The following is a 26,262-nucleotide window of genomic DNA, read 5'->3' as shown; positions in this document are numbered from 1 at the left end:
ATACTCTGATCCGGACCCTTCTAATTTTGAAAGCTTCTTGTTCTTTCTCCTATTATAATGTAGATGGTTTTTCTACAGTTTTGTTTTGACATTCCCCGGATCGGTTCGTTCAGTGGTTCAGTAATTCTTGTGAAATTTGGGATAAAGCTTCAGTAGTAGTATTCTGCAAATCCTAAGAAACTCCTCACTTGTTTGACAGTTTTGGGTATTGGCCATTCTTGTACTCCTGCAATACTCTCTGGATGGGGTCTAACTTTTTCCGCACTCATGACGTGCTCTAAGTATCGTACTTACGTTTGTAACAGATAACATTTAGATGACTTCACCTTTAGGTGATGTTGAACTAGTATCTCGCACACTTCAGCCAGATGTTTCAAAAGGTCGTCATAAGTCTTGGAGTATATGATATCATCCAGATATAGCAGCACTGTTTCAAAATTCTTATGCCCAAAGCATCTTTCCATGAGTTTTTGAAAAGTGCCAGGAGCATTACATAGGCCGAAGGGCATGGAATTGAACTTATATAGCCCCATTAGGGTAGTAGAAGCTGTTTTCTATTTGTCCTACGGAGTCATGGGTACTTGCCAGTATCTACTAGTCAAATCTAGGGTGGAGAAGTAAGCTTCTAACCCCAAAGCAGGGAGGGATTCTTCGATTTGGGGCGAAGGATAGGTATCTTTATGCGTGATATTGTTCACTTTTCTATAATCCACACAAAAGCGAATACCTCCATCTTTTTTCTTCACCAGTATCAGTGGGGCTGCCCACGATCTATGGCTCTCCTGTATCACTTTGGTGTCTTTTATTTCTTTCATTAGTTTCCTTACAGGTTGGTACTTGGCTGTTGGCATGGGTCGGTATCTTTCTCTAATGGGTGGATGGGATCCTGTTGGGATATAGTGACAGACACCTTCAGTTCGGCCAAAGTCTAACAGGTTTTTACTGAAGGTGTGGTGAAATTTCTGAGCCACTCTGACTATTCCTTTTTTGGTACCAGGGGTGTCAACATTTCCAATTTGTAATTCAGCCCACCAAGGGGTCTTAGGTTGGCTATATCTGTGGTCGAGACTCTCTGTATTCTATTGAACCTCTTCTCTGGAAAGGGTGAGGATATCGTCCGCATGTAAGAGTGAAATTTCTGCCACTGGCTAATATTTCTTCAACTGTACCGCAGATTCTCCTATATTAAGTAGGCTAACGGGCACTCTTCCTCTTGAGATGTTCACTATACTCCAGGCTGCCATAATACCTAGATGTTCTTCTAATTGAAGCGTCTCTACCAGCGCTTCGTAATCCCTTCCTTAGAGACCTGGTTGAGTTTGACACCAGATTATAGTTTCAGTTCTGGGTTTTAAAGTTATTGGTCTCACATCTTTTATTCTTGTACGTCCTACTTGACCTTAACGTTGGTGAATTTCTGGTAGGCGGACAAAACGTTTATGGTCTGATGTGAGACTCATTGCTGTGCTTGGGAAGCATTTCTCCATAGCAATTTCTAAGAATGTTCATGCCCAAAATAATAATCTTTATTTGTGTAGCGCCAACATATTTTGCAGTGCTTACATAGACAGGGGGAATACAGAAAGACAAAAGTACAAAAATTACAGAACCACGAGCTTACATACTACAAGTATTGGAGTGATACAGAAGATAAAGGGGCTGGAGATGTGCACAGAATGGCGAGGTGGAGCGTGAAGGATGCTATACACAGACAATGGTCAGACATTTAGCCGTATGACGGCAGAAACATTATGGCTGCAGGGGCGGTTTATGATGGCTAGCAGGGATTGCAATCAATACGTCAGGGAGCATGTTATCAGGGGGAGTTCATAGGGGTTTCTTTAGGGAATGCGGTATGCCTCCCTGAAAAGGTGCGTTTTTAGAGCACGCAGGAAGTTTTTCGAGTCCTGGATTGCCGGGGTAGCCTTTGGTAGTGCGTTCCAGAGGACCGGTGCTGCTCTGGAGAAAACGTCTTGGAGGCGGGAATGAGAAGCTCAAATTAGAGGGGTGCACTAGTTTTGTTAGCAGAGCAGAGAGCCCGGGCTGGGTGATTGATTGAGATGAGGGAGGCAATATAGGGGGGCGCTGTGCTGTGAAGGGCTTTGTTGATGAAGGTAATGAGTTTCAATTGAATTCTGTATTTACGGGCAGCCAGTGCAGTGACTGGCACAGGGCAGAGGCGTCCAAGTAGCAGCAGGAAGAGGAGCCTGGCTGCTGCATTCAGGATGAATTGAAGAGGGTAGAGTCTGGTGCAGGGGAGGCCGATCAGCGACAAGTTGCAATAATAGAGCCGAGAGTGGATGAGGGCAACAATAAGCATTTTTAGCGTGTCAACAGTGAAAAAAAAGCAGATTCTTGCGATGTTCTTGAGGTGCAGCTGACATGTTCGGGCAAGAGATTGGACGTAGGGGGTAAATGGGAGATCATAGTTGAATATGACCCCAAGGCAGTGAGCATGCTGTCTGGGAGTTATGGTGGCACCAAAATGACAGCTAGAGCATTTCTCTCTGTTACATGTACGACTAAGATTCCCTGACGGGGTAGTTCGGTAGACCTGGTCATCACTGTAGCCTCCCAGCAACCTACTAAAGAGACATTTTGTTTATTGGCAGTAACAACATTCATAACCTGTTCTGGAGATTGTACTAATTCATCTAGGGACCAATACTTTTGAAATATGGATCTGTGTATGGTGGTAACCTGAGTCCGGTATCCAGTAGCGCTGGAAAAAATAAGCCAGCAAGATGGATGATAACCTCTGGGCACGGTCCCCACATACTTAGAGAACCATTTGGGGACTTCAGGACCTACTCTTAGTTTACCTGAGGGACAATCCTTGGTCTAAGGGGATATCCGTTTAACTGCCAATAGTCTTTTTCAGTATGTCCTCTCCTTTGGAAATGCCTGCAGATAACTGGGCCTGGTCTACTCGGTCATATTCTGGAAGACGTGGTAGCTGGATGGGAATTACCCTTGTGTGGCAGGACTATTGAGTTCTCTTGCCTGTCTAAGCTCGCTTGCAGTTCTTCCATTTTCTTGCAGAGGGAGGATAGACTACGGGCTACTGCTGCAGCGTCCTTCTGTACAATATTGAGGATCTCCTTCTCGTCAGACTGGCTCTGACCCACTTGTACCACTAAGACATTCTTCAGGGAATCTGTAAGTGAATGTTCTTTTTCCTTTTAGGGAGAGGCCTCTGATATTGTGTCAATCCCTGTCAGGACTTCTCTGCCTGTCACCTGTATGGCCAGTTCCTTAAAGTCTAGGAAAGAGAGACCCGTGTTCTGGACGGATAGCATGCGCAGTTGTCTTGACTTCTTCTGTGGCTGCGCCTTCCACAAATTGTTCACACAGTATCTGATCTTTTCTGATCACTACTACTGGATCTTTGTGGATCATGGCTTTCATGTCTTCTCGTAGCGACAGTGCGTATTCTCGGAGTGTTTCATGTGATTTCTATCTTCTTTTAAAGAAACATTGTTTTACTCCAGATCTTGTGCTGGTCTCAAAGATGTTCTACAGTCTCTCAAAAAACTTCCTATGTTTCCTAGGCCATGATTTGACCTCTCTAGCTATGGCACCTTCTAATTGGCCCACTGACCTCTCCATCTGTTGTTCATTCGTGAGAGGGCTCAGCCGGTATAGCGCTTTCATCTTCTGCTTGAACTTGATGAGCTGATACTGTTCTCCATTATATATAGACAGCCATTGTGCTCCCAGGTAATATGGCATGGTATATGGCATTACGGGGAATGGAGTAGGGATCTTTGCTCCTGTGCTGCTTTGCTGTGCATTGTCACTTGAATCTGACATTTTCTTTTATTGATTTCAAGCAGAGGTACTACCCACAAAATGGCTGACGTTTAAATTTGAAATGACAGTTTCAGGTGATTTAGACGATGAGATCACTTGAAATGGCAGTTGTAAATAATTATACGCTGCGATCATCAATCACTTGTAAAGGTAGTTGTAAGTAATTATATGATGCGCTTAGCAATCACTTGCAATGGCAGTCATAAGGTCACAGAGGATTTAATCTTGTTCGTAGACACCACAAAGTGATATGGTGAGCGCTATTTTCATTGTGGACGATTAAGGCCTAGTGCCCATGGCGGAGCCAGTCACGGCGTCCCCCAGAGACCCTGTACTTGCCTCCAGATCCACCACCCGACGACCCGCAGGACCTGGTAGAAGGATTATACAGTAAAATAGCAATATTTGCAGATGATACAAAACTATGTAAAGAAATTAACACAAGAGAGGATAGAATGTAGTTGCAAGAGGATCTGATAAGTTGGGAGCAGAAAATTGGCAAATTGTATTTAACACGGATAATTGTGCGGTTCTGCACATGGGCAGGAAAATGCATGTCACCATTGCACACTACATGGGAAACCACTGGGGAACACTGACATGGAGAAGGACTTGGGGGTTTTAGTTATCTGTAAGCTAAACTGGAGCAACCAGTGTCAGGCAGCTGCTGCCAAGGCAAATAGGATCATGGGGTGCATCAGAAGAGGTCTAGGGGCACATGACGAGGACATTGTTCTTCCTCTTTACAAGTCACTGGTCAGACCACACATGGAATATTGTGGACAGTTTTGGGCAACGGTACTCAAGAAGGACATATCAGCTTGAGTGGGTACAAAGACAAGTAACTAGAGCAATAAAGGGAATGGGTGGACTACAACACCCAGAAAGGTTATCAAAATTGGGGTTATTTGATTTAGGCAAAAGACAGCTGACGGGTGACCAAGTAACTATGTATAAATATACCAGGGGACAATATAGAGATCTCTCCCATCATCTAGTTATACCCAGGACTGTGACTGCGCCCTCTACACCTAGAGGAAAGAAGGTTTCTACACCGACATAAAGGGGGTTACATACTGTAAGAGCAGTGAGACTGTGGAATTCTCATGGTGATGGTGAGCTCGATAAAAGAGTTCAAGAGAGTTAAGGATCCCTTAAATGGAGAAAACTGGTGACTACCTCATTGTTTGTTTGTTTTTTTGCCTTCTCTGGATCAGCACTGGGGAGTATGAAGCTGAACTGGATGGACATGTCTTTTATTCGGCCTTACATAGTATGTTACAATGTTACTTGGCCAACTTGATGAAGACAGTTATATTGCAAATCAGAAGCCAATGCCTAGGTATAGCTTCCAGCCCACAATGGCCGTCTCTCCTAACCTGCAGCCACCATTTCCACCTCCGTTTACAACACCAACACATACATACCAGGACACTGGATACATCTACCACGTGTTGTAAGGAAGTACCATTGCTTAAATGTCATGACAGGTTAAAGCCACAGCACGTAAACATTTTTTTAAAATAGCAATGTACATTCATTGTGTTGAGGTTCTTCTGTGAACATCGATTGTGTTGGTTGCTGCCATGTTGGCCATTATGCCTTCATTACATCTACTACTGGCTGACATTTGCATACACAATTGTCAGCCGGGTGGCAGATGTGGTGTTGAGCGAGTACTGAAATAGGCTGTTTTCACACCTGCATTAGGATTCAGTTCAGGGTTTATATTTGGGGGGGAGAGAAACTGAAATAAAATTGGAAAGAAGTGTTCTTTTTTCCCCATTGATTTCAATATACGGAACGAACATTTTTTTCTGTTTGAGCAAGCACAAATTCCGCAAACGGTCTTCCAGTTCCATGTGCACAATATCTACGGTTGCCTTTACATGATCGTACATTCAGAGAAGTGATTTTCATTTTTGCACACCTAAATTCGTAATGGGTAACAGAGGGATTGCAGTGTGGGTCTGCATAATGTTCCCATTGATATTGGCAAGCATCCGTCCATCCACAGTGGGTGCGGCTGTAGGTAATTATACGTTGGAGCTATCCCTTCTTTGTTTGAGCTCATTGCTAATTTTTTCCCTTTTGTTTTTTTGGCAACAGGTAAACATTGCAGACACAGAGCAGAAGGGGAGAGGCCATCACAACTTCATGCCCCTCCACAACAGCCATCTGTGGAGGAATTCTCCCGGTAGGTATAAGCGTGGCATGAGGTGAGTGGCTTTACATGGCACAACTATTGTCTGAATTGCCATTTCAAACAATTGCTAAGGCAATTATATTTTGAAATTATTTGGAGCATGTACAGTACATGTGTCGAAATATAATTCGTCAACTAGTTAGGTAATGTAAGGTTTTTTGGCAGACGTGTATTTGAATTTCCAACCCCTCCCTAACGCACGCTCATTAGTTGCCTAGTTCACTGAACACACATAAATATGATGCAGCGATGCTTGTTCCGAAGACCAGCAGGGACTATTCAGTCGAGGATCACTTACACATATTTATGTATTTCCAAGAACCAATAGGTAGGAGGGCAAAACACACAAAAAATGCTGAAGCCGAACAGCATTCCGTAGGAAGTGCACACCTCCCTGCAAAGTTGTTGGCTAGTCATTGAAAGATGATGATCGTCTATTGTAAGAGTGTAGTACACAGAATGGCCTATAGGGGGCTATAGAGATACATTTTCCTATAAAAAGTGAGAGAAAACACCATTGGTCTGCAGGAAGCAACAATAGAAAATCAGTTCCTCCCACACTCAGGGGAATGTTGACAGCTCAGCAGAGCTGAAAGGGCTGCAAATCAAAGGCCCATTGGAGACCAGTAAAGGTCCTGAGTCTGACAGGAAGGATGCCCCTAGACTCTCACTCTGGTGGGGTACGGACAAATGAACTTTGTTGCTGTTATGGCCTTGTGTGCTGTATATTGAATAAATGCTAGCCAGCGTTCAGAATAACAACTTTTTGATCGCTTCAGGGCTCCTGCACACTTGCGTTTTTCTTGCGCGTTTTTTTCACACGATTGTCAATGGGACTTTCTGATGTTAAAAACGCACCGTACAAAAATTGCAAAGCACCCAACCTCGATGCGTTTTTAACATTAGAAAGTCCCATTGACAATCTTGTTGAAAAAACGCAAGTGGGTAGGAGCCCTAATATTGCATTTTTTTCTGGGAGATAGGGTGACTGAAAAAGTGCATTTCTGGCGGGTTTTTTTGGGTTTTTTTTCAGACGACGTTCACCTTGCTGTGTAAATAATGTGCTACCTTGATAGATTAGACATTTACGGACGCGGCGATACCAGAAACATATTTTTATTTTATGATTTAAAGGGAAAAAGGGGGTGATTTAAACTTGTGTTACTTTTTTTAACAATTAATAAAACTTCATTGATCTTATTTTTACTTTATTTTTTAGCTCCACTTGGACCACAACTAGCGATGCTCTGATTGCTCCTGCAGTATGATTTAATGCTATAGCATTTGTAGCGGTGCATTACACAGAATGACCTGCAGAGTGTGCTAGTCAGGCATTCTAATAATCGCAAGAGACGAGAGAGAGGGTTAATATCCTAGTTGTAGCAAGAGTTAGCTACAAAAGAGGCAGCTGTGCAGGAAGCAGAAAGAGAGAGAGAAGACCAGTGCAGCAGAGCTGAGGTGCTGCAGGCTGGTGGCCTAGCAGAGGCCAGCGTCCGACAGGGGCAAGTGGGGTGCATATGGACTATGTATATTGGCGTTGGATGGTATTGCTGTGTTTTGTGATTGTGGTGATGACAAATAAAGGCTGGCAGGAGCCAGATAAAGAAGTCCACATCTCCTGAGCAGTTTCTACATATGTGGTATACCATTTTCATGTGCAAGAGGTCAGCAATCCGCAGGAAAGTGTACCCCAACTTGCTACATGTGGTGATGGATGTGCTGGCAAGATCTGTAGTGGTGCACAAAGCACAAACACGTGGCTGTCTGCTGGGAGCAGTGCTGCTGTATGCAGAGTTTAAAGGGCCAGGAGGCCGAGTGTGTGGTTGTGCTGGATGCCGTTTAAAGGGCCAGGAGGCCGAAGCTGCCGTTAAAGGGCCAGGAGGCTGAAGTTTGCAGTTGCTGTGGGAGCAACAGAGGACCAGGCAGAGGATGTCTGCGAGGCAAGTTATTGAACTTGTTTAGTTGTGTATTATGGACTGTGCAGTCAAGATGACGGGTGGTGCAGGAGGCAACCAGAAAGAGTCATGCTGGGGGTGTTTGCAGATGGACTTATGTATGTTCGGATGTCCAGTGGCAAGGTGGCCAGTAAAATCCCACTGGTCTGTGTTGGAGGCTAACTGCAAAGCAGTGAGGGCACAGCAGGAGGTCTCCCCGCCAAAGGACTGTAACAGAGAGCTGGAGAAGAATCCATGGAGTGGTGAGGCCAATAAAGAGACTGTGGGTTTTGGGCAGTATGGACTTGACAGGGGAAGAAATACTGTCAATGTGGTTAAAATGCTGCATAACAGAATGTTTTCCTTGCAGGAGAGTACTTTGGAAACTGCAGCGTCTGCACTGGGTGCAAAAAGTTCAAAAACCGTACGGTACATAATGTGTTGCATGATATATTTACTGTGCACGATAACATGAAAGCTGCACAGTGTGCACGGACATTTAAGGAAGAGTTGTCTGAGAACTGTGTTGCTGACCGAGTTGTGCAAGAAAAGACCATTAACCCTGAAATGTCATGTGTGGGGGAATGTATTTTGTGCGTAATATGTGTAGATATGTATCACAAATGAAGTCAGGATGTGAACAGGGTGCAATGAGGAGTGCAGCCAACGCCCATGCTGCTTCTGCTAGTGAGACAAGTGAGGTTGTCAGCGCAGATCCTGAGATCTAGGGTGAGACAGCAGAGAATGCAGCTCTCTTAAAGGAGAATGAACATCTTGAGAGATTGGCTAAGGAGGAAGCTGATCACTGGGTGTTGCTGGAACAGAAGAATGTTCAGTGTGAACAGAGCTTAGAAGAGATAAGTGAAAGTCTGAGGGGTATCTTTCAACAGCTCATGAAGAGATACAAGACCTCAGAGATGAGGCTGATCGCAGAGTATGTCTGGAGGCACAATCTGTGCAGTATAAACAGGACTGTATGAAACTGCAAATGAAAACCCAAGAGTTGGAGATGACGTGTTGCAAGTTGGAAAAAGCTTCTACAGATGCACTGAATCAAACTACAGGTTTGTAGAATCAAGTTGCAGAGTTAAAAATGCAGTTAGCAAAGAAAAATGGTGAATTCGAGTGCCAAGTAAGTCAGCTTAAGGAAGAGCTGGAACTAGAGAAAGCTGCTTGCAGTCAGGCAAAGAAGCAAGCAGAGATCTTGAAAGACTTACTGGGTTACAAGCAAAATTAGGAAGTGCTGCATGAGAGACTGGTGACCCAGCTACAGATGTGCTTGGATGAGAAAGCTGAAGTACATGGAACCCAGATCCAGGAGCTGGAACGGAGTCCTGCTGTAGATGTGGGGGAACTGTCCAAGCAGTCAAAGCAAATTGAAAAAGTGAAAAACATGGAAATGTGAGTGTCTTGAGCTGACCCAAAAGGTGAAGGGGTTGTTGGAAGACAAGTGTGCATCTGAATGCAAGAGAAATGCAGCTTCAAGAACTACAAGTAAGTCGCTGAAGGTGACAGAAAGCAGACAGCATTGTCTGAGAAGGTGAATAGCCTGCAGGTGGCGCTGGAAGCTCAGACTGAAGAATCTCAGAGGCTGGTGCAAGAAGAGATGCAGTAGAGGCTTGGTTGTACTGCACACCTGAAGATAATGCAAGATGAGAGAGATGCGTTCCTCAAGCAGTTAGAGGAAGATGCACAAACAAAAAGATCTGTCAGTGCAGATTGCAACCCTTCAGGCTGAGGTGTGGGTTCTGGAAAAGTAAGTGAAGCGTGCCAAGTGCTTGGATTCTGTTCAAGAGCAAAAGAAGAAAGTTCAAAAGGAGTTAGAAGCTGCAAATCAACAGTATGAAGAAAAAGCAGCTGCTCATGACAAACTAGAGGAGGCTAACACTAGACTTCAGCAAGAAGTAGAAGATATCCGTATGGATTGGGGTCACCAACATCAGATTGTGTCCAACTTGAAGAAGAAACAGAAGTTTGATCAGTTGCTTAGTGAGGAGAAAACCATTTCTGTTAAATATGCAGAAGAACGTGATCATGCGGAAGCAGAGGTTCGTGAGAAAGAAACCAAAGTCATCTCCTTGCGGAGCACCCTGGAAGAGGCCTTCGAAGTGAAGGTTGAGTTAGAAAGACTTAACAAGCAGTTGTGTTAAAGTCTGAACATGGATGAACAGAAGCAAGAGAGGCTTCAGGATGAGCTTGAGAGAAAGTCAGAGGATTTAAAGGGACAGCGTGCGATTGTCCAAACATCACAAGAAGACATAGCTCAGGTGAAAATCCAGCTGTCACAGGTACAAAGAAGTGTATGGTTTGCAGAGTCTCAGGGCTTGATGAAGTATAAAGAGGCTGAAGTCCAGAGGTTGCACAGACCACTAACACATGATAGTGGCCAACCAGCAGATGGAAGTAAAGATGACCCATATGCAGGAAGAACTTAGTGGCAGAGTGTGCCAGAAGACAAGAGCAAAAAGAGAGCGCTAAACTCCCGCATAAAATTGCAAGTAGCAGTAGTGAAGAGAGACAGTTAGAATCCAGTACGACAACTAGAGGAAAATGAAATAACCGGCAGAGTGTTTGCGGCTCTCACTGTCTCCTATCTGGAGACCATTCAGAGTGAAACAGATCTGAGTGGAGATGGAAAACACAGAAGTTGTGCAAGAGTCACTCTCAACAAATAAAATGTGAACATGACCTGAAGTTTAGACTAGAGACACGGCAAGAGTTCCTGAACATACACCTGGAAGGTGAGGAAAAGGCCTTTGGAGGGTTCTTGGGCCATTCATTAATTGACCTGAGTCATAAATCTCAACAGAAGCTGAATGGTTTAAAAAGAGAGCTAGTAGGAAGTCTTCTAGATGCTCTGAGAAAACAGGAAGCGAAGGTCACCAGTTGGGCTAAAACACGGTCCCAGTCAGAATTTGAAGCAAGGGCTCCAGGGGAAAATTCTGAATCGCTACCCTTGACACTTCCTCGGAAAATGGTTTCAAAAGAAAAGGGGTGGTTTCCAAAGGTTGCCCAGAAGTCACGCGTAACGATGAAACTCATGGAGTCATAGTTTTGCCAGAAGTGAGGCTCAGAGACTAGAGAGGTCTAGGGCCCAGTTCAGACAAGTAAAAGAAATGAAAATCCAGATGAAGAATTTTAAAAGGTAAAAACCGTGAAAGTAATTGAAGTGAGAGTTGAGCTACAGATGAAGGCTGAGCAGACCTGAGTTACAAGAGGTAGTTAAAAAAAGAGACACCCCGGAGCCTGGAGTTTTGACCTTGGAGGGCCAAAAGACAGTGTGATACGGCCTATATCAAAGGGGGGTGGGGGTGGGGGGGAGAATGTAGCTGTGCATTACACAGAATAATCTGCAGAGTGTGCTAGTCAGACATTCTAATACACACAAGAGGGAAAGAGAGGGTTAATACCCTAGTTGTAGCAAGAGTTAGCTACAAAAGAGGCAGCTGTGCAGGAAGCAGAAAGAGAGGACCAGGGCAGCAGAGCTCAGGTACTGCAGGCTGGTGGCCTAGCAGAGGCCAGAGTCTGACAGGGGTGACAACCCTGGACTCACACCCAAGTGGGGTGCATATGGACTGTGTATATTGACTTTGGATGATATTGCTGTGTTTTGTGATTGCGGTGATGACAAAGGCGTATTCTGAGGAAAGACCTCTGAGAGGCTAAGTGTCTGCATATGCGTTGAATGGAGTGACACTTCATTATACCTAGAAGGTTGAGTGGTATATAATTCTAGTAGGTTTTTTAGAGAGCCGTATCCTTTCCCCCCTCCCCTCCCTTCTCTCATTTTCTTTATCCCCCCCCCCCCCCTCCTCCTTCCTCACACACACCTTTTTGCTGCTTTCTATGTCTGTCTCGTGCTGGAATCTTATTCTGGCCCATAGCTGTGCAGTTGGAAACAGCTGCCTTGCAGTAGTTTCTCAAACCTCACCTAGGAGTATCAGCTGGTTGCGGCTTACTCCAAGTGGGCAACTTGGGTTGCAGTTGTTTTTCTTCAGTCTAAGGGCTCATGTCCACAGGAAAATTTATATTTTGCAAATCTGCGCGGGAGAAAAAACGCAAATCCACATCCCATAGAAATACATTGACCGCCTGTGGTTAATTAACCCCTTAATTAACCGCAGGCCATTTTTCTTTTTCCATTTTCGTTTTTTCCTCTCCCCTTTAAAAAAAATCGTAATTTCTTTATTTATCCATCGACGTCGCTGTATGAGGGCTTGTTTTTTGCAAGATAAGTTGTATTTGTCAATGGTGCTATTTAAAGTACCATATAATGTACTGAAAAACTTTTAAAAAATTCTAAGTGGAGTAAAAGGAAAAAAAACACGACATTTCGCCATCTTTTAGTGCGTCTTGCTTCTACGGCGCAAAAACGGCAACTAAAACGACATGATAACTTTATTCTATGGGTCGGTACGATTACTACGATACCAAACTTGTATAGTTTTATTTTTACTATACTTCTCTTTTTTTTTCAAAAACATTAAATTTTTTTCAATTATTTTCTGCCGTCATTTTGTGCGCGTGATAACTTTTTTTATTTTTCCGTTGACGTAGTTGAGCAAGGTCTCATTTTTTTGTGGGATGTCCTGTAGTTTCTGATAGTACCATTTTGGAATACATATGACTTTTTGATCGCTTTTTATTGCGTTTTTTTTCTGGGAGACAGGGTAACTAAAGTGCATTTCTGGCGTTCTTTATTACTATTTTTTTTTTTTTTGGACGACGTTCATTGTACAGGAAAAGTAATGTGTTACTTTGATAGTTCGGACTTTTACGGATGCGGCGATACCAAATACATATTTCTATTTATTATTTAGATTTTTAATAATAGATATGGCAAAAGGGAGGTGATTTAAACTTTTACAACTTTTTTTTTTTTTTTTTTTTTTCAATTAAAGACTTTATTGTGTGTGTGTGTGTGTGTGTGTGTGTGTGTTTTTTTTGTTTTTTTTAACATTACTTTGAAGTCCCCCTCGGGGACTTTAAGATGCGATGCTTTGATAGCTCATGCAGTATGACGTAATGCTATAGCATTACGTCATACTGCTTTTTGACAGGCAGTCTATCAAGCCACCCTGTGTGGATGGCTTGATAGGCTGCCCTGGGGCCTTCCATTAGGCCCCCGGCTGCCATGACACCTGCACGGCTCCCCCGATCTCACCACAGAATTGACAGCGGCATTTAAATGGTTAATAGCCGCGATTGGCCTCGCGGCTATTGCCCGCGGGTGTCAGCTGTTCTTAACAGCTGACGCCCGCACTGTATGAAGAGAGGTTGCATCGCAACCTCTTTTCATACATACCCCGCGGCCACAGGACGTACCGGTACGTCCTTGGTCGTGAAGGGGTTAAATAGCCGCGGATGGTATTTTAAGTGAATTGCAGATTTAACGTGCTGGAAAAAAAAGCATGTTCCATTTTAACACAGATCACACGTGTTGGAGCTCTATCTCAATTATCTCCCACATGAAAAAAAGACAATTATAGTGCATACGCAGCAGAAATCCGCGTGGGCCTGATTTTTCCCTGTGGACATGAGGCCTACTAATACGTAATGCTTTGTGCATATTGATTTATGAAAATTTCGATGAAATGTGATTCCCACCCAAAAATAAACCAGCTGACGCCACGCTGTATGAAGAGAGGTTTCCCTGCAATCTCTCTTCATACATACCCCTCACCTGCATGATGCAAATGTACATCATATAGTGGGTAGGGGTTAAAGGGGTTGTCTGGAACTTTGGAAATTTGTTTTACTATCGATGACCGATCCTTAGGAAAAGTCATCAGTAGATTGTCAGTGGGGGTCTGCCGCTCGGGATGCCCGCTGATCAGCTCATTCCCAGGACCACTATCAGTACGGACAGTGTAGGAAGCCGACTATGCCATCAACTCCAGCGGGCCAGGCTTTTAGTGCAGGCGCAGCTCCCATTGAATTCAATGGAAGCTACATCTACACTACCAACCTGGTCCACCACAGTGCTGTTGGTGCAGTCTGCTTCCTGCGCTGTCCATAATGACAGCAATGCATAGAATCGGCTGATCAACAGGTCATCAATAGAAGAAAAATGCCTGAAGTCCCTTTGTGGGCTTCTCAGATCAAGATGCGATGTTGGCACCATGTGCCTGCAAAGCTGGATACATTCTGCTTATCTAACCAAAAGTTGTATGTCTTTGTGTTTTTTCTGGATCAACAGATGGAATACTTAGACCACTGGCAGACATCAACTCCAAGCATTTGGCTTAAAGTAATGGATTCCTGACACTAGAGGCTGTCTGAGGTGTGTGCGCACATGGAGCATTCCCTCCGATCATGGTGGGCCAAACAGACTGTTGAGGACTACAAGGTGGTGCCAAAAGTACTGATCTGTGTCATGACTTGCGGGAGGAGAGAATCTCAATGAATGATTTTTCCAATTACGACATAAAAAGCAGGGGCGAAACTGTAAGTGCTTATTAGTAAGATAAGCCTAACCTGTTTCGCGAGGTGTGCGAAGAATTTAACATGAGTTATGGGTAACTCGCAAGCAAACGCAATGAGCGCTGTTTGTAAAACAGCTAGACACACAAAAATGGTAAAGAAAAAAAGCTAGTCAATGAGTTAAGGAAAGAAAGGTTACTATCTGGAGTGGTGAATATAAGTGTGGGTGGAAATGGGCATAAGTTGCATTGTGTTGGTCATTGGATCACCGATCACTGAACAAAATATGTAAAAACCGCGGTACATAAGAGTTTTTCTTATATGTTTTGTTCGCTGTGGGCAGTCCTATGTACAGTAAATACAATCCCAGTTTCTACTTCACATGAGATACTTATCAGTCCGTATATGAATGAATGAATGACAACCCCAGTATGTGTGTGTGTATAAATGGAAGGGCCCGTATGAGAGTTAGATTATGTTATATGGTGTGTATACTGTCCGGTAACTAGAAACGAAATGAGAAAGAATGAGCAAACACCGAGCCAGACCACAGGGGGTGGAGCTAGGTGATGGGAGGAAAGAACAATATGAAGTGGTTTTGCTCCTTCATCCACACAGACCAGCCTAGAAGTGAGGTGTGTGTGTGTGTGTGTGTGTGTGTGTGTGTGTGTGTGTGTGTGTGTGTGTGTGTGTGTGTGTGTGTGTGTGTGTGTGTGTGTGTGTGTGTGTGTGTGTGTGTGTGTACGCATTATAGTGGTAATGTATAGAGGGAAGGTCACACTTACACTCCATGTCAAGTCTCTCACTTGAATGAATGTCATGGAGTGTAAGTGTGACCTTCCCTCTATACATTACCACTATTTTTTAGACACACACACACATATATATATATATATATATATATATATATATATATATTAGTGTGTGTTTTTTGAAGCATGCGCGAGAGGAGTATGTGGAGTATTGAGTTGTATTTATTTTGAATATTATTTAATGAAGATACTAAAATGAGATAATTGTGTACTTAAGACATCTCATAAGTACTTTAGTCAAACTAATAACACAAGTTCTATTTTAGTGTATCTCATTTTCAATTAACAGTATTTAATGTGAAGATTGTTATATTTTTAAAAATAAGTAAATTTCTGATACCAGACATTGAGTTTATCCTAAATGGTATGAGGGTCGCTAGTCCCTTAATAAACCAGTTGTTAACCATCATTGGTGCTGTTGTTATGGTTGCAGATTGTAATAACAATATTTCCTCTCCTGTTCGCAGTATGTTTTTGTGCAGGTACCAGAGATGGTGTGGGGCCCCCTAACGTCACGCTCCCTCAAGGGGTCATAAAATACTGCATAGAGCACAAATTAAACATCTTTCAGCTTCCAGACTAACTAAGTATGAGACCGTCCTGCTAGCACCCTCACATCACAATCAAGATGGGTCTAGTTCCAAATGCCGTTTCATATCTTTTACTTAATTCAGAAAGTTGAGAGGAAGGGGCAGCAGGCGCAGACCATGACCTTAAATAGCAAGTAAATGATTGTATGATTGTCGAAAGATTAATGAAAAGAGAAACTAGGGGTCCTAACAATAATGTTAAAACTGCCATGATTAATGTAGATTTTGAGTTTTTCCCATAGATGGTTCCAAATATTGTGGAAATGGACAAGCAAAACAGGCTATGCAGTGGTAACCGACAGAAAGAGGTCATTGTACAAAAACCATTCTTTTCCTCCTGAGAGACTCAGTTACTCAGAAAATAGAGATGATGGCGCTCACTGAAACATGTAAGCCGGCTGCAGGTAAGACTGTTTGTCTGCACCGACTTAAGGTACACATTGGGAATCGTACACGATTTCACATCCTTTGTGGTACAGTGGAAGTTTCATGGGGTCCTTGAGTAACCAATCTAGAACGCAGAAGCAGTGTTTTTGTTCTACAAGGTTTTAGCTCTTTCCGCACAGGTGACTTATCATCAAAGTCCAGGCTTATGCCAAAGAGACAACCACTGAGGCTGGAAGGAACCAGAGAGCAGGCACCGCAGCAGCCCGACTTCCCTTGAATGAGGTAACGGCTGGTAACCTGCTTGCACCTGAAACAGGTGTAGATATTTCTCTGGTGCTTGAATTGCAGGCACAGACCTAAAAAGGAGGAGTGGAAAAGCGAACAGAATGCTACTGGGGTCTGGCAAAAAGGTAAATGCCTGTGCCTCCCCTGCACGCTGTACTCCATGATGTCACATCTGAGCCATGAGCTAACCTATCCATCCAAGGAGGTAATGTGTGGTATGGTGACTTCTGCTTGGCTTACCCCAGGGTTTAACACTGCTGCGATATATGTGCCCGTTACAATACAGGCCATTTGGTCAAGCTATCTTCTCGGTGTGAGCCAGATTATTCATTTCAGTGACTGCAGAATGATAGCATACAGCTACAAAAGGTAGGTGTTTGGAGTTTGTTGGTTTGCATAGACTTTCCATGTAAGTTGGAGGCGTGGCTTGAGAAATTTAAAAAAAAAAATGAAACCGCCAAAAATATGACTAAAGAAATTGTTTTATGAAAGTAATTTTGAATATATGGTACACCAGAAGTCATAGTAAATAATAGAGGTAAACATTTTATTAGTCCTCTACTCGGTTAGAACCACGCCTAATTGTAAGACTAAGTTGAGTCCTTATGGAGGTTTGTTTGGTAGGGCTCCTGTAATGGGCCTATGCTTATTCCAGGCCAAAAAGGAAGTCCTCACCTCCTTTAACTGTCACTCGTAAATGTGTATTTTCCTTGTTTCCAGATCAAGAGTCGCATAGTTTGTTTTCAGGTGGTTGAGTTGTCCTAAAAAGACGCAAGGAAGAGCTTGGAATCAAGATACAAAGAACCCTTTCAAGTGCTGTTAACTACTGCAACCTCAGTGACACATGAAGAAAGCTAATTTGGGTTGATGTCAGACATTGAGTAAAGATTATCAACGGAGGAGACAAATGTGGCCCATAATCCTTTGTTATACGTAGGACCCTTGCTGTTATTTCTCTTCCTCATAAGGGGAACGGAAGACCTGCATCCTGTTAAGAGGGTTATTACTGTTTCACATGTAATGTTTCAGAGATCGGAAAATGTCAGCAGATACAACAAGGTAGCAGTAAGTCTACCAATGACTCAGTAATATTGTGTAATCAGACAAAATGTCAATATGTAACAAATAATAGGACCTGAAATCGTACCATGGTAAGTCGGTCACATTGGACAGGTTATGTTATCTTAACTATGAACAAGATGGGTTATGCAGAAGAAGGGAAAAAGATAAATCTTTTAGGAGCCATCTACCTGGAATACCATTGGGAAAATGTAACGTGTTGTGAGGTATTGTCCTTATCGTGGCTCTGATCCAGCAGTGGGGAGGGATAATGTAGGAGACAGGGAAAGGCTGGAGGCATGAGCAGATTTCTTTTCAGAGATAAATCTCATGGCTAAGGTGACAGTTAGGGAAAGCCTCCCCAGAATGTTATATAGGCAGGAAAAGATTATCCAGGAGACTAAAAATACCGACAGCAAAGGAGGGAATTGTGGGAGATGGCAGAGAAGTTTGCCATCTTGTCTGTATTTTCTGTTGTCAGCTGTGAAGATTCTAACATGGGGATGCTATATTGTGTCTCTAATCTAAACCTCTGGGGGAAGGGAACATCGCCCCCACCCCCACCTTAACAAGAATTGAAGGAGCAGTGTATTGTGTCCAAAAACAGGAAAAAAAACTGTTTTGACCAGCAGAAGACATCTCCAGGGCTCAAGTTAGAGCTGCATGGCCAAAAGGGATGTCTTTGTGTAAAAGGACAGGAAATGGCTGGAGAGAAACAGGAAGTATTTCCGTTGGACAACAAGTCAAGAATGAATAGAGCATGCTCAGGGGAGGCTCCTCCCGGGTGAATGATCTCACAGCTACCTCACAAATACCTCCCTATGAGAATGACCTATCAGCACACACAATGCTGTAACTGTATCCTAAATGACCTAATTTCCTGATTTGAAACCTTATATAAACTTTTACCCTCCTAAATAAAGGTAGAACCTTTTTGGTGCACATGATGTGAACGTGTGGTCCTTTAAAGGGTCTCCGGGTCTATTCATTATTCCTATCTAATATGGCACTTACAGTATAGCGAAAATTGCACTAACATAGCTGCACCGCGCACAGTTCATATCATACGCCTTATAGTGACTATGCATGGCAAAGCGAGACTGCTGTGTCTCAGGCCACAGGACTAATATGCCAGTCTTCAAAGGTCTATACTGGGCTGAGGTCGGGAAAGTGGACCCATGACATTCAGACTCGCTCCTCTATTAGAGACGAGAACGCTAAGTGCGCAAACTCAGCCGGATTGCTAGTGTCCACTGATATTACAGTGGCTGCCACATAACGCTTCATTCTGCAGGGAACACGCACACTTACACTGCTGTTCCACTAACATTCAGAGATGATCTACCAGGACTCTCATACCAAATCTGACTGTCATAGCGGCACAAGTCTAGGTCAGGACAGGTTTCCAGGCTCAGGATACAAAGGAGACAGTTCCCATTCACTGACAGCAAGCAGAGATATTGAAACGGTAAGCAATTGAAACAGAGTAGATTTGAAAGCTGCAAAATGCTTTAGTATGCAACCATTGAGGGGGATTTCAGGGACTATCCTCAGGAAAGGTCATGAAGAGAAGACTGTCGGGGGTCTACGGCTTCTGATCTTCACCTATTAGCTGATCAAAAAGGCCACGTCGCACTGGTGAGCACTGCGGCCTCTTCACAGGACCATAACATCATGTCGCATGGCTTGAGAGCGGCTCAGTCCCATTCAAGTGAATAAGACTGTGCTGCAATACCATAAACAGCCACTATACAATTTATGGTGCTGTGCTTGGTATTGGCTCAAAGACAGTGGTGCTCCTCCGAGTGTCACTGTAGCATCAGTCAGCTCATCGGTACAGATCCCAAGCAGCAACCCCCTAAACAATTAACAACAGCGCTCTGGGGACAAGATAAAAAATAAAAATCATGCAATAATTGGATGTGTCCTGATACATGGGGGAAGAGTGTTAAATAACTCACTCTGACGTGCCTCGGCCCCCCTGGACAGGAAAGGTCTGGCATGTCTCCACGCCAAGTAAGACGTCTGATACAAATGATCCGGTAGTGTCCTAGAACACCATTCTGGACCCCTCCATAATTGTCATACATGTCTGTCTTATGTGGATGCACTGTGCAAAACTGTCATGTCTATTTTCTGTATGTGTGTTGCACTGCTGCAGCGTCTGAAGGGTTAACCCTGTTAAAATCATTGTCTGTGAGCTTGGCTGCATGTTGAATGTATCTATCTTGTAGTGTCATGTGATGTGGTGTGGATGAATATTTAAGTATGAGTGAGTAGATGGGGCATAGGAGTTCCATCTTGTCTGCTGAGAAGCACCCATCTTTCACCTGGGTTTGCTACCATAGGGGTGCATTAACCCTTATGTTGCTGAAGATGGAAGAGAAGGAAAGACTGCATCTTTAAGAAGAAACTGGGAATGGGAGTGAGTGTTTTTTCCCAAAAGTCCTATTGCCAGAGAGCCATTGTAAGTAACTCCTTCTGCCAGTGACTGTACAGTTCCTCAAACGAGGCCAGTGCAGAAGTCTACCAAATCTGAAAATAATCTTATGTCTGAGTATGATTCCTATGCGGCCACCTGAAGTCTGGATCACTGTATAGTGGTACACTTTTAGCTGACCCTCCAGCGTGCTGAAGTCTATGAGAGCGGGGTGATAATTACTGCCATTCTGTGGCCATTGACTTTCATGTCAAGTTTTGTGAATAATGCTAATTTGCCTGCACTGTAATGTCTGCCTGCTGAAGTCTGTTGGACCGTGTTTAAAAAGTCACTAGTAAAGTTTTACTGGGCCTCTACCGTTCCTGAGGACCCGAGGTACTATACACTTGTCCAGTGTTTATTAATCTGCCGTGTATGAACGCTGGTGTGTGGAACGGTGGCGTCACAAACTGACAACTACTATCCCCTTCATCCTGAGGACTACTGGCCCTATCCTTGGCTGCTTTAACTCCCTCCAGAAACAGGAGTTGGTAAGTGCCACTATGACAGGTCCATGCACTACACCCTCCCAACTCCAGCCGTATGTTCGGATAGAGAGCCACATTTTTTTCTCTGGTAACTTCCTCTGGGAAGGTTAAAGTTAGTAGTCACTCATAGGAAAAAAAAATTATATATATATCATATCCCTATAGTCGATCACACGACCCGGTTGTTACAAGTTGGCCTCACGATCAGGCTATTACAATGCTGTTAAATTTATCAGTTCTGGTCCTCCAGTCATCCACACAGGGAGATTGTGAATGAGGGCCCCGAAGGATCGGAGAGCATATAAGAAATGGGAAGATGGCAAACCAAGGGGAAAAAAGCAGCGCTCTGAGATATAGGAACAACCAAATATGGTAAAAGGAACTTACTCCACAGCCGTGTCTCATAGAGAGAATGACCATGATCCTGAAAAACAGTTCAATCCCTCATAAGGGTTCCCAATGCCCAGATGGTATCCAGCAAATATCAAATAGGTACAGATGGTGGTTATATCCTCTATTTATCGGAAATAGCAACGCATTTCAGCCCCTTGAGGGCCTTTTTCAAGCATACAAAATAAATTGACATACAGGGTACATACAGTATGAGAACTTACTTATGCTTAGGAGTCCTCACTTCAGCAAACCCGGCCAGTCAACTATTAATGACCTATCCTGAGGGTAGGTCACCAGTGAGGGTAGGTCACCAGTGGTATAATCTCAGAAAACTTCTTTAAAGGGGTTTTCTCAGGATCTCTGCTTGCTCTCAGTAAGCATAATACATTATACCCTTTGAGAAAGCCCTCAGCTCTGGGACCCCCACATCCTCTCACAGTCTTTACCTTTTGGGATTAATACCGTTCCCTTTGTCTCGTACGTGTCTTATCATCTTATACCTCGCGTGTCTGAAAGACGGCCGAGTTATCATCATACCGCTGAGCTCCACCCTGATAGAGGAGAGAAGAAAGACAGCCGTCATTATGGGACAAGAAACGACCCCCTTATGGAGTCTTACAAAAAGTTGTACAAAGTTTTTTTTATATCATGGGGGAGCATTTTACTCCTTGCCATATACATTGATCAGCCATAAGAATACCCCCCCCCCCTCCACATGTGTCACCAAAACCCCTCTGACCCGACAAGGTCTGGACTCCATGGGACCTCTGAAGTGTCCTACGGGATTGGCACTAGATGGTATCAGCAGATCTTTTGAAGGAGTTGCCCGCCGCAGCAGCAACCTATTCCCCTAACCACAGGATAGGAAAAAACTACCTCGTCGTTGGGGGTCCAACTGCTGAAACCCCCACCAAGCAAGAGACAGGAAGTCCCAGGCCTCCCTGTATGAATGGAGGGCAGTCATGTGTGCGTGCTTCAGCTCCATTCATCTTTATAGCAGAAGGAACTGTCTCCAATATCCCCTACAGAACAGTATAGAAGATGGAGAAGTGCCTCCCGGAATCCCATCTGCCGAATTGTGAACGGAGCAGCTCTAGCAATAGGCATGTATTGGTAGTTCTGCAATCAGCTGATATACTTCAGACACAAGAGTTTATACACATATGGCACGTTTCTCCGTGCAGGACCTTCCTTCCATGCTCTGTCCCTTCTGACCCCTTCACATCCCAGGATGTATATTTACATCACAGGTTCACAGAGTTTGTATAGAACATGACCCGGGTATGCTAGAGTCAATAAATCACAGAAACGGATCAGTTCTCGAATTATTTTGGACTAATTCACAGAAGAGAACCTACTTATAATCTAAAATACAATGAGACCTTTATTATTATTACTAAAAACATAGGGGGAACCCACTACTTAAACACAGACATACATATCAATCTGGTACAGCTATATGAAATACCAGATTCAATACTATTTGTGGCCGACAAGCAATTGATGTTATATTATTAAAATGTCATAAGGAAAACAAATTACTAGACAGAACGTCTAATTCGATTTAATTTATAAATATGGAGACTATTAACCCCTTGAGTGGCACGCCCGGAAATTTTCCGGGACGAGCTCCACTGCCGATAGTGATATAGCCCGGAAGATTTCCGGGCTATGTATCACTATGGGAGCTGCAGAGCACAATGCCACAAGCTGTGACATTGTGCTCTGCCCGCACTGTCCCACAGAGAACAAAGCAAGGGCTTTGAACAACAGAAGCAGAAGATATTGCCGATCTGCCGGCAATCTCCTGCTTCTAAGTCTCCTGCTTTGTTTACAGGTTGCCATAGAGAACATCGGCTTGTCAGAAGCAAGCCGATGGTCTCTGTGGCAGGGAGAGCTGGTGCTTGGCTGTCAGAGGACAGATAGGTACCAGCTCTTACAGCAGAGATATGAGAAAACCTCCGATCTCTGCTGTGTTAACCCTTTACATGTGGCAGTCTATGTGACTGCAGCATGTAAAGGGCTGTCACCATCGGACCCCCGGAATGTGATCAGGGGGTCCTGATGGGTCCCTGTGGAAGTCCCCTAAAGGGACAAAAAAAAAAAGTTAAAAAAAGTTAAAAAAAAAAAATAAAAACACTTGTCTCCCTTTACTTTGTAAAAAATCAAAAATACAATCACACATGTGGTATCCATGCGTCGTAATGACCCAGAGAAGGTAGTTAATACATTATTTCACCCCTTAATGACATGGCCCCTTTTTTTCTTTTTTCCCCATTTCTTTTTTTCCTCCCCCCCCCCCTGTTTAAAAAATCACAACTTGTCCCGCAAAAAACAAGCCCTTATATGGCCGTGTCAATGGAAAAATGAAAAAGTTATGGCTCTTGAGACGCAACTGCAAAATTAGTTGAAATTCAATGATTAGACCATTTTAAAAAACCTGCCCTGGTGGGCACGACAGGGTGGTAGGAAACCCGCCACTCAAGGGGTTAAACATCTCCAGATGATACTCATATGTTACCTGTATGACCTATGCACACCGTCCAAAATATTAGCCTATCTATACAAAACATGGAGAAAAATGGACTTGCGCAGCTAAATTTCTCTGAACGATCCTACCTTTGTCTTATGCAGTGATCTTAGAGGAGGCCACTTGTGGTTACTGGATATAGACCATACAAAAAAGACCAATATTGGCGATTACCCAAAGTGTTCATGTAAAGATGGCTCATATATCCAGATAACCTGACCACAATAGCTTTAATGCAGCCAGTATCTGGAATATATTTATTAATTAATGATAGAGACTTTTCATATCAGTTATGAAGAAAGGCTGGGTTCTCACAGGGTGGAATCAGGGCCGCAACGAAAAACCGCAAGATTTCAGCCACGAAAGCGCTGCTTCAAAACCCATGGCACTTAGCTTGGCGGCATGCTTTTCCGTTGTGGCCGGTGCTCCCATAGAGAGCAGCGCGGCCGCAACGGAAAAAGAAAATAGACATGCTGCGGCCGGGGAATCCGCCCTGTGTGAACCCAGACTTAGGATTAGAGAAGAGAGAGAAAGAGTCGCATTGGTGCATAGACTGTAAAGATATGTATAGCCAACTCCTGGGAGAATTTTATTCAAACCTCTCATATATGCATTCATTAAGGGCAATACTGTAACGGCCTGCTGTTAGTAAGCTGTAATTTAGCTCAGTCCCCTCAGAAACGTATTCAGTCAAGGAGTGCGGTGATAATTTTAGTATCAATTGCTCTAGGTGTATATAATAGGCTCTAAATCTAGTAATAGGCTGTCACATTTTAAGGCTGCATTCAGACGACCGTATATCGGCTGGGTTTTCACGCCGAGCCGATATACGGTGTCCTCATCTGCAGGGGGGGGGGGGGGGGAGCCTGGAAGAGCCAGGAGCAGGAACTGAGCTCCCGCCCCCTCTCTGCCTCCTCTTCACCCCCTCTCCACTATTTGCAATGAAAGGAGGTGGGACGGGGCAGGGCTAAGTTCCACGAATTAGCCCCACCCCCATCCCGCCTCTCCCCATTGCAAATAGTGCAGAGGGGCGGAGAGGAGGCAGAGAGGGGGCGGGAGCTCAGTTCCTGCTCCTGGCTCTTCCAGCTTCCCCCCCTGTAGATGAGGACGACGTACATCGGCTCGGTGTGAAAACCCAGCCGATATACGTTCATCTGAATCCAGCCTAAATCACCCATTTCAGGCTAATATAAGAGCAGACAAAGGGCTACCTTTGTGACCCTTATAATTATGTTACTGGTTCAAATCCATTACAGAGACTAAAAGGGAAAAAAAACTAAAAAAAAAGTATTATGCGTAGTAAAAAAAAAAACAATCAGAATCCCTGCATGCGTAAAAGATGTACAGTACATGATAAACGACATTAAGGGGGGAAAAAGTACTTTTTTGGTCATCTCGTCTCTAAGAAAAGTTTTATAAAAAGCCGTAAATACTCCAATAGAATATACAGCTAATCCCACAAAAAAACGAACTCTCACACCAATACACTCTTTGACAATAAAAATCCAGACTGTGGAAGGAGTTTGTTGTTTTGCCGTAAACTCGCTATTCAGTTCCATCTCAGGCAGACATGCAAATGACGGGAGTTGTGGTGATTAGATGAACGATCACCTGAGGCCCTCAAAGTGGTTCCCCCTTGGCCTATAAGAGGCTCTTGGAGGCTCCTTGTGTGTAGTGACCTCTTCTTCCACTTGTAGAGCTTGTTGACCACTAGACGTCTCTACGACGCAAAGAAGAGATTTCACCCAGTTAACAGAGTTTGAGAGGGGCGCATTATTGGGATGCGAGAAGCTGGATGGTTTAAAAGTTTAAGGGTTTTTCAGTACATTGTGTGCTGCATTAAATAGTACATGTGAAGTAATGATACTGGTAGATCATCATCCATCTTTCTGTGGTCTGGGGAAAGTTGACCCATGCAGATGAAGGTATATTTTCTGCCAGGCAGAGCTCATCAATATTCATTCCCCCTCCATTCACACCTGCACCAAAAGGCTTGAGAAAGATCACATGGCGTGATCGAAACATCGCTACTATACACATCTATGGAGGAATAAAGGAGTTTTTCTCTACGTCTGTTTGGCACTTGTATATGCTGCTGCGGATCGATTTATGGACAATATTGTACCAAAAGGGGTATTTGATGCCACTTGCTCTTTCTGGTACCACCAAGGAAGACGATTGTTGTGATGTTAACAAAGTTACCAAATGACAAAGGGATTTTAATTACTAAATTCCTCCAACCATCCGTCCCCCATCCTGTATCCAGGATGCATGGCCCAGACATTGCAGTACTCAGCCTTAATACTGTATTTATCAGAGAAAAGATTAATAAGTGGCATTATGGGTAATCTTGAGGTCTCAGCCCAACAGCGGTTATATTTTCAGAACCATGAGTGTACCACAAACCCAGTGCATCTTCCTGCTTGGTCACTTGAGTCAACAGTGGAGATGATCACCGGTGACATAATCTGCTGCATCAGAGGTGGAGTATTCAAAAAAACACAAAAAGGAGCTGCCCGGTCAAAGGCACATGATGATGGCAATTTCCACATATCCTAGCACAACCCATCCATTTTACCTGGCTGCAAAGTCATCGTCCTCGCCGCCCCACCCCCAGTAGTTGTTGGGAAATCCGTTCACCTTCAAGTAGTGTTCTGGGGTGAGTGCAGAGACCCCACCAAAGATTGACTTGTAAGGCAACCTGTAAATGGGAACATAACAGGTGTGAGAACAGATGCAAAAATGCGTCCTGAGGGTGCATAAGTTAACCCAACTTTCCCAGACTTCTAACTGGCAAATCATGTCAATTTTATCTATAGATGACCACAATATAGCGCCACAATCACACCTAGAGATGTAATAG

At 43.8% G+C, this 26,262-nt stretch overlaps 2 protein-coding genes across 4 annotated transcripts in view; both read right to left on the bottom strand.

Moving 5' to 3' along the window:
* LOC136633508 (uncharacterized) overlaps window positions 1-26,262 on the bottom strand; it is a 767,630-nt gene that overhangs the window by 435,911 nt on the left and 305,457 nt on the right. The window lies entirely within an intron of this gene.
* LOC136631953 (beta-1,4-galactosyltransferase 3-like) overlaps window positions 1-26,262 on the bottom strand; it is a 121,702-nt gene that overhangs the window by 3,426 nt on the left and 92,014 nt on the right. For 2 of the 3 annotated variants that reach the window (XM_066606470.1, XM_066606471.1), the window contains 2 exons: window positions 25,978-26,100; window positions 21,316-21,420 (listed from right to left, as the gene is read on the bottom strand). In XM_066606470.1, the coding sequence (XP_066462567.1) occupies window positions 21,316-21,420; window positions 25,978-26,100 (228 nt within the window). The remainder of the gene's footprint in view (window positions 1-21,315; window positions 21,421-25,977; window positions 26,101-26,262) is intronic. The other variant, XM_066606472.1, reaches the window with a different exon arrangement.

This window comes from Eleutherodactylus coqui, chromosome 6 (assembly GCF_035609145.1).
Source record: "Eleutherodactylus coqui strain aEleCoq1 chromosome 6, aEleCoq1.hap1, whole genome shotgun sequence".
Classification (NCBI taxonomy): domain Eukaryota; kingdom Metazoa; phylum Chordata; class Amphibia; order Anura; family Eleutherodactylidae; genus Eleutherodactylus; species Eleutherodactylus coqui.
The sequence above is the reverse complement of the archived record's forward strand: the minus strand, read 5'-3'. Positions and strand labels throughout refer to the sequence as shown.